Source organism: Zeugodacus cucurbitae, chromosome 2 (genome assembly GCF_028554725.1).
Source record: "Zeugodacus cucurbitae isolate PBARC_wt_2022May chromosome 2, idZeuCucr1.2, whole genome shotgun sequence".
Lineage (NCBI taxonomy): Eukaryota > Metazoa > Arthropoda > Insecta > Diptera > Tephritidae > Zeugodacus > Zeugodacus cucurbitae.
Window position 1 is genome coordinate 28,694,904 of NC_071667.1, and position 9,064 is coordinate 28,703,967.

At 35.0% G+C, this 9,064-nt stretch overlaps 1 protein-coding gene across 1 annotated transcript; it reads right to left on the bottom strand.

Moving 5' to 3' along the window:
* Positions 1 to 890: 890 nt before the first annotated feature.
* Positions 891 to 5,164, bottom strand: Tret1_5 (facilitated trehalose transporter Tret1). Its single transcript, XM_011186514.3, has 6 exons — positions 4,916 to 5,164; positions 3,825 to 4,054; positions 3,556 to 3,686; positions 1,983 to 2,359; positions 1,428 to 1,840; positions 891 to 1,273 (listed from the first exon to the last, which is right to left on the bottom strand). The coding sequence occupies exons 1-6, from the start codon at positions 4,983 to 4,985 to the stop codon at positions 1,073 to 1,075; spliced, it is 1,422 nt and encodes a 473-aa protein (XP_011184816.2). The 5' UTR covers positions 4,986 to 5,164; the 3' UTR covers positions 891 to 1,072.
* Between the last annotated feature and the right edge of the window lie 3,900 nt (positions 5,165 to 9,064).

The following is a 9,064-nucleotide window of genomic DNA, read 5'->3' on the forward strand; positions in this document are numbered from 1 at the left end:
GGGTTTCCAATCGAACTTATTTGCAGCATTTGTATCCAAATCTTTTTTTTTTACATATCGAATCGCTGATAAATGTAGGGAAAAAGCTTCATAAGCATATTTATAAATATATATATTCCTGTTAGCTTCCATGCAGTTAGGTGCGCCGAAAAATGGGCAATTTCAGCAAAACAACAATAACAACTTGGAGCAGCAATCACCCACCCACCACAAAACGAATTTTTGCACTTTGCAACATTTTACCAAAAATTAAACGCTGCAATACCATTTTCCACCAACATTTCTAAATATCCAAGAGAATTTTCGTTAAACGCAAAGGGCGGACCACGAGTGATGCCCTGCATGTTTTTCTATTTTGATTTTGTCTCGATTAACATTTTCGACATGAGCATAATAGCCATAACCTATTGCTCACAAATTAGCCACAAATGTTAGTGCTGACTAAATGGCTGACGAACGCCTTCACAAACAATTTTGACCACTTGCAACTGATGCATACGCCACCACAGCAGCCGCTTGAACCACTACGAACTACTATGATAGACGACCGGCCGACATAGAGCTGCCGCTGTAATTGAGCGGTGATCGCCGCCAATGACGATCGTGCAGCAGTTTAAATTTGCGGTAATTTTGTGCAGGCCGAAATACATAGAAACCGAAAATAATAGAAATCGATATGATGTTTGCAGTTAGCGAAACTTTCAGCCACTAACATATGGAACCCTGTGTTGTTGTATTTAGATGACTTTATGGCCGGTAATCTGCTATTCCCACGCCCAGCGTAATTTTGAAGAGAAGTCCAGTTAGCTGAGAATAAGTTTTCGCTGAGCAGTGGCAGCAAATGTGGGTCAAAAATTAGCATTACAAATTTTTTTCTATAAAGCACACACTGACACAGTATATTTACTTAAATTTACACCTTCGTATATTTTACTAGAAAAATGTGATAAATTACAATAACAAAACAATTAAATATGGAGATGTATCTGCAATTGCATCTAGAACGAATGCATTAAATTTGTGAAGAGATTCCTTGGATGTATACGTATTAGATTCTTACGTCTTCAACCAACTAATCCTGCTCCATAGATTTACCTCTGGTCTCTTCGAGGAAAATTATAAGATAAATGCCGCAAACAACACAAACACCGGTGCAGGAGTACATTGTGATGGGCAGTCCATAGTTGTAGAGGAACATGGGGTAGAGATGCAGTGCACCAAACACACAGATGCTCATGAACACCATGCTGATCGCTTGAGCTTGACCGCGAATCTAAGAGAGCAGAAAATTAAAAATTGGTTTATTTGTATGCTAAATCAATGAAATATATACACAAAATATTACGAGATCTCATTACTTGGTCTCTTCGATTATCATTATTTATTAATTTCTCAGCTCTCATTTTCACACTTTGCTGTTCACTCACCTTGGCTGGCAATATTTCCACAATTATCGTATATGTCAGCCCCACAATTCCGAATGCCGCCGTATACACCACCAACGCCATTAATACCAGCGGCGCCCAGTCGTATTGTGCTTTGGTCGCTTCATCGGTGAATTGTACGAAAATGCCGAAAGCAAACATGGACGCCGCCATGCCGGCTGTAGAGGAAAGCAAGAGAACTTTCCGACCAAAACGTTCCACAAGTACCGTTGAAGTAACAGTTCCCGCTATCTCAACAACGCCCATATATATAGTGCACTCGTTGGGATCCATCGTCGAACCGGAGGAGGCAAAAATCGCAGACATATAGCTGACGAAGACAAAGCTGCTGGAGAACTGATTCAGAATGCACACAATGAAAGCGGTGAAAAATTTAAACATGGCCGACTTGGTGACTGCAAGAAGTTGAAGAAATGATATGTATTTAAATACACACATATATTTGTAACATGAAATCTAATCTTTACGGTTGAGATTTGGAGTTGAGACTTTGACATTTGCGGCATAAAACAACTGTATATGAACATTAATACTTACAAAAATCTTTAATCGTGATAGGCGTGGCCAGCCCACCAGATAGTACAGCCGTTTTAAGTTCTTCGAATTCGCTATTCGTTGCTACAGCCGGTTGTGGCAGTTCCAGGTCTCTATTAAATTTTTGATGTGAATCTTCTTCCAACTTGGGTAGACCTTTGTAGAAATTAAAAGATTTCTCAGCCTTTTCGGTATGTCCACGTTTCATCAGATATTGTGGCGTTTCCGGAAATACCAAACAGGCAACGAAGTACAGAATGGGCAATACAATTATAATGCAAGGCACCAAGTAGTAATCAAGATATGCGGGCAGCGCGTAGCCAAGCAAAATGCCGGTGCTGAGGAAACCCATCGCCATGGCCGTAAGGGCGCCTCGTATTCTGGAAAGTTTACGATAATAAGTCACACATTAGGAACGACTGCAATTAATATTAAACACATTTCAGTACAATAAAAACCATATAATCTGGATAAGATTAAGACTACGTGTTCGAATGAAAGTATCTAAAAATAAAATCAACCTGATTTCTTGTTGTGTTGTAGCCATAAAATGAAATAGACTTTTACGACTGCAAATTTTGCTTTGATAAAAACTGTTTTTGTTTTTTTACGCCCACAAAACTACTTCTGCCTCGTTTAAAGGTAAATGTTATTTTTTGTTTATCCATAATTTCAAGTAAATAAATTTGTAGATACTTATATTTTCTACGCTATGCTATGCGTTATCGCTCTTATTTTATGAGTCTTTTAGACTAACGCAGCAGTACGAAACCATAGCCTGACTCAACAAAAATTACCTATTGCCATATAGTCTTAGAAACGAGGGCGTGGTTGTGCCTTATCTCTTTGCATTTGACTTAACTCATCTACTAGAAAAACTAAAGTTGAGATACCGCTACAAAAGTTCTCAGATTTATTTAAACGAAAAAATACGGTTGGACATACATATCTAACTCTCACCACCAGAGCCAGTTTATTATTTATTATGGTACTGTATTATTTGCACAGAAAGAAAAAGGTGGAAAAAGTTAGAAAGCGGAAGATTTTGCTTTAGGTATCCATAAGAACTTCAGTTTGTCTCTAGAGAAATTAAGAATATATTAAGCAAACTTTTCAAGAGCTAAGAGTAAATCGGTTCGTATGCAATAGAATAATAAATAAAAAACGTCGCCTTTTTCCATTGAACATTCTCAAAATTATTCATTGATTCCCTGTACAATTGCAAAAATATTATTCGGTAGTAAAGTAAACCAACATAGAAACTCAGCTAAACTAATTCTGTTACCTAGTTTTAATTGATAATACGAAATTTCTACTGGTACAGTTAACTCAAAATTGTCGATTTGCTGTGAGTGTGATATATATACATATATGTAAGTAATCCAACACATATACTCACAGCTTTTATGATTGCTGCCATTTTTTTTGAAACTTTATGGTTCATCTTTTATGGTTTCTGAGCAAAAGTTATTTTTAAATTTTTTGTGAACAGATTTCATATCACAAACCTACAACAGGGTTAATGATTATATGTATGTAAGCATATTGCTCCTTACTCTAAACAGATGGTACTTACTCTTTGTCTGATAACTCGCTAATGAAAATTGGTATGATCACATACATGCCGCTGCTTGTGAAGCCGGCAAAGAAACGTCCAGCATAGAGATAATCGATGTTCTGTGCCGTATAGCTCAGAATCCAGAATAGCTGTGCGAATTAATATTAAATAAAAGTATTTTTAACACAAATTTTACTTCAAAATATCTTTAAAAAATACTATTTTTTCTCCCTAGTTCTTTTTTCAATTTCCCTTATAATGTACATATAAATCTAATTTATACTCACCATATGTGGTATTGCCAGCAAATACATGTTGAGTTTTCTTCCCAGTCGATCCAATGTGAGTCCAAAGAAAATATTGCCCACCAGAAAGCCGATACCGAAAAGCGAACCAATCCACGATACTTGTTCGGTGGTAATCGTAAAGCTCAACGGTGAATCAGGCGATTGTAGCACTTGTATAATGGGCGAGAGCCAACCCAAACTGATGCCATGAGTGAAGGTAATAATGTGGGCTGGTAGTCGGCCAAAGAAGAAGGACAATTTTTTTTTTATTGAAGTGTAATTAGATATATTTTTACGTTTCATATGATTGCAATAAGTGAAACAAAACAAAATTGTACTAACAAGCAATATTTTTATATATAATAATATATATTTATATTTAAATATATATTTTATTATTTGTGATGACGACTTAAAAGCTTGTTAAAACGATATAAGCGACTACTACAGTTTTACACTTTTTATAGAAATTTTCACATCACGAGCAGACGACTTTGTTTTGAGTTTTCGAACCTAAGTTTTCCATAAGGCTTTTTAACAACATTCGAGCTCGCACAATTTCTAATTTCATAACATACGAGTTTACTTAAATCCTAGATATTAGCGAATTTTATACAAAACGAAGAAATTTTATATTCTGATCTCGACTTTTTCCTCAATTAAGATTTATTTTTACGCTACCATCAGCTAATAAAACTTTTCAATAATAGAATAAAGGATAAATAAAAGATCTTTCAGCTTCTAAAATTCAACAACAATTTAACAAAAACAATCTTCTCTGACATGCCAAATTTTTTCTTACATATCAGAATTTCCATTTTGTGTATTAATAAATCAGTAAATAGTCTTAATTTTCTAACGATTAAAACTCTCGTTAAGATACGATCGCTACTTTAATATCGAAGCTAAGTACAACATATGGATTTCGAAGTCAAAACTTAAAACTCCAACTGATATGTATAATATATTCTTCAATTCAATTGAGTCAGATGAATTCGAAACTACGAACTCATTTAATCGTCAAAGAACTGTATCACTTTCACTTTCACGTCACTTCTTCATTAATATTATTGGTTTCACTATATACTCACCCACAATGGTAACCAATATTTGCATACGATAGCGTTTGCTCCAAATTGATAAACCCTCCGAGCTGGTCATTTTGTCTTTCGGTGTTAATTATTTTTAATTTACAAAAAGTTTCACACAGCGTTTGGCTTCCTTTTACCTCGAGTTGAGATCAAGTACTTTAACACCAGAAAATATATTCAAATCTTCACACGTTCTTTATCGTGGTACGTCTGCCATATGTCAATATCGACAACTGTCACCTACGGTGGCTTTTTAGCGCTCATTTTATACAAAATTATAGGCATGTTTATCTCTATACTTAAAATTTGAAACTTTTTATTTGCGATATTTGCACAAGCGGCTAACAGACGGGAACACATACACCCATACTTATTCACGCATAGTCACATACCGAAATTTAAGATCTAGTAAGAGAATTATTTGCCACGTGATTAGATAAACACATTTCACACTCCAGCTGTCAATACACACATAGATTCAAATGTGTCTGTATCCCTTTCCTTCTTCTTCTGGGTAGCCTTTTACGACTTCCTTTCACTGTTCAAGTAATTTGCTCGTGTGTTTAATATTCGTATACAGATGCCGTTATTAAAAATCTTTAATCACAAACAAATTCTACGAATATACAAATATATACATGCTGGGCACAATCAATGATATCAGTAACTTTGGATGTACAAATGGAAAATTTTACTTTGAAATTGTATTCATGTGCATAAAATCTTAAAAAATCTCTAATGGGTTTAACAAAGATCCGAGTTTCCCGGTACCGTGCTACCAATTAAAGTTACGATGGTTAAACTTAGATCCTGATTTAAAAATAAAAACAAATGAATAATATATTGGTCTACAACTTTGCTTCCCCCGTTTTTTTGTAAATTTAAGGCTTTATTGTATAAAAACGGTTACAAAAATGTAATTGAGAATAAGTTTGGGATGCAAACAGATCTCTACCAATATTTTGTTGGGTTAATGTTGACACAAATGTCCAAGATCGATATAAAACGATTTAATCGACCAGTGCTTGACCTTAGAGACATCTATTGGAAAACGGCGGAAGCAAAGTTGTACACCAATATTTCTGACATACTGATGTTACTGATGGGAAACAGGCCAAATCGCTTCCCATATAACCCAATTTCAAATTTCATCTGATTCATTCATTTTAATACTATTCCCAATACTACATTGGAAGTGTGTCTTCATGCTCACCTAATTTTATTTTATTGTACCTGTTGTTGTTGTAAAACTAACAACAATTCAATTCTAATAAGGTAAAAAAATATTTAAAAGCTGAATGTTAGAGAAATTCATTTGCTGCTACAGTTGTCTTGCTAACTATGAAGGCCTTCTACGTTTCAGTCGGTTTTCTCGTTCAGCACTTCCGATGAGTCTGGATGCCTCTTCATTTACATTCTGTGTAAACTTCATTTCGTGAGATTTTGCAAGTTTAGTTATTTCATTTACTACCGAATCCACACCAAGATCACGGTGAAGGTCATCAGATCTAACATACCAAGAAGCATTAACTATACTTTTTAGATCCTTATTTTGGAAGCGCTGAATGCAAGCAATACAGCGTTGACTTGAGCACCCCATAATTGAACCCCATAGGCCCAAATTGGCTTTACTACTTGGTTATATATAAACAGGTTGTTTTCGATTGAAAGCGTGGATCTCCTACCGACTAGATGGTAAAACTTAACAAAAAAAATCTAACACCGCTCATCGTACAACACAACAACCACACGATCATCAACGAGTCGAGTGTGGTATTCACCACAAAATCATTAAAAGGGATTGATCCCAACGGGATCCCTCTCATTCAATTCTATCCGTGAACCAGAAGGTTTGGTAACTTTTTCGAGTTCGACATCCTTTGCGTATTTATACATATCGTGTTGCCAACTCGCAGTCGCAGTCCTACCAGGAGCAGTCTTTTCGCGCGATGTGTGTGTGTGTGGTTAACCATCCCAACATTTACTCATTCTTTTTAAAATTGTAATACACAAATTATCCTCCATCAAGGAGAAGTGCAACTTATTAAACCTAAAAATAAAATTTTATAACGTTTTCTAAATATTGTGTGTTTGCCCCTTTCGAATTCTGGTTATAATTCCGCAAGTAAGTATACCAGTGCTTCAACTAAACAATGTGCCTTTATGTCAAATATGGTTAAAATCGGATAATTACTTCACCTATATTCCTAATATTAGGGTTTTCAAACATTCGGTAACATAACAGTATTTTAGATATACCTGAAAGCTTTTATTAGCTTTTCAGAGCCAAAATGTAGTAAACAAAAATCATGTCGATTCGATTTAAAAATTTATGCGATAAATAAGAAATGGGTACAATAACAAGATATATGAGGCGAAATACTTTGAAGGAAATAATATTATTAATGACGCGTAAATTAAATGTGTTCATACTAATCTTAATTAGCTTTGTATCTGACAATAAACGAGCAGAGACTAAATAAAACTCGAAAAAAGTTCGCAGAAAGTTCAATGAATGATAAGTCATTGATTGAGAAAGGTGCATAACCTTTTATACCGCGTATATGCTTATGAGTAATTGAAAGTACTATATACTATATCTTCGCTATGATGATACATGCATTTGAGAAAAATAAATGACAGACTATATGTATATGTATATGCCATCAACAAAATGTAAGACTAATAATTAAAATCCTTCTACAAGATATGGTTTCAAAAATTGCAGTATGAATATTAAGACCAGATAACCAAGTATATCAATTAGAAAATGTTTTGTATATTGCTTAGGATTATATTAATTATCTAAAAATTCACTTGGATGAAATCGAAAATAATAGGCAATTTGGCATCGCCTCGAAGATGTATGTATGTGATTGGCGTTGCAACCGTTTAGCCGGTTATAGCCGAATCGACGATAGTGCGCCACCTGTCTCTCTCCTTCGCAGTTCGGCGCCAGTTGGAGATCCCAAGTGTTACCAGGTCGCTCTCCACCTGGTCCCTCCAACGGAGTGGAGGCCTTCCCCTTCCTCGGCTTCCTCCGGCGGGTACTGCATCGAACACTTTCAGGGCTGGAGTGTTTTCGTCCATTCGGACAACATGACCTAGCCAGCGTAGCCGCTGTCTAACCTTTTAACAGCTCTCTTTGTAAGTTAGATAAATCTTAAAGCTATTGCATAGTTATAGTAGTCTTAAGACTGTCTTAACTTAACTGCGATAAAATATAATTTTCAACCACGTTCTTATAGTCTGTATATCCATATTTTCATACTAAGCAGTATATAGTATAATCCGCATATACAATACGATTTTTTATAACAATTTTTCGATTCTTATCTAGGATTCTTTCTATGAATTCTTTCGAAATCGAGTCTCTTCCCACCATATGCTGCACCCATTATCTATATGGGTTCACGTTATTTTCGATCGGAATCGACGTAAATTACACCCCTTCTTCCAGTTGGTTTTCATTTCCAAAACTGGAAGTGTGTCAATAAAGCAAAACGCACAACGACAATAAGTCAGAATCAGTGTAGAGTGTTTTTGGTTTGCTTTGCTTTATCTAAGACCAATTTAAAAACAAATTCATAAGTGTTTTATGATCAAAACAGTGCATGTCATAAAACCATAATTATATTAAACAAAAAACGAATCTACTCGGTTGCTATGAATGCTATTTGTAAGTATATTTTTATGCTTTCACTGACTAAATGGGTTTTACAGATGTGACATGTGTTGAAGAGTTGTTTGCTTATTTCACTTAATTTTATTGTATTAGTTATAATGCTTGAGAATAATCTGCAAATTACTGGTTTCTTTATCACTGTTCTACTTATCATTTTGGAAATACTGCCATGCGCTCGAGCTGGATGAAAAAGAAATTCACAACCTATTTTTGTGAACTCTTTTGTGTCATATTACAACCAGTTGGGGTGGTTTATCAATATCATGATGATCATACACGAGAATTATTCCGAATTCCGTTTTAATATCGAGAAAAATTACAGAGTCATATCCGATTGTAAGTTTCGGATAGGTTTATTATACTGAAATATTAATTAAACATTTGTTTTAGCTGTTCATTGAGCTTGCCGAAAAATCTGATACAACATGGAAATGAAAAGACAACGCGGATTTGTTTAAATACTA

Excerpts from the sequence above, each read along its gene's own strand:
- Tret1_5 (XM_011186514.3), bottom strand. The coding sequence starts at position 4,985 with ATGACCAGCTCGGAGGGTTTATCAATTTGGAGCAAACGCTATCGTATG. Across the intron at positions 2,360-3,555 it reads AGCGAGTTATCAGACAAAGA|AATACGAGGCGCCCTTACGG; the intron begins GTAAGTACCATC and ends TAAACTTTCCAG. Across the intron at positions 1,274-1,427 it reads TGGAAATATTGCCAGCCAAG|ATTCGCGGTCAAGCTCAAGC; the intron begins GTGAGTGAACAG and ends CTGCTCTCTTAG.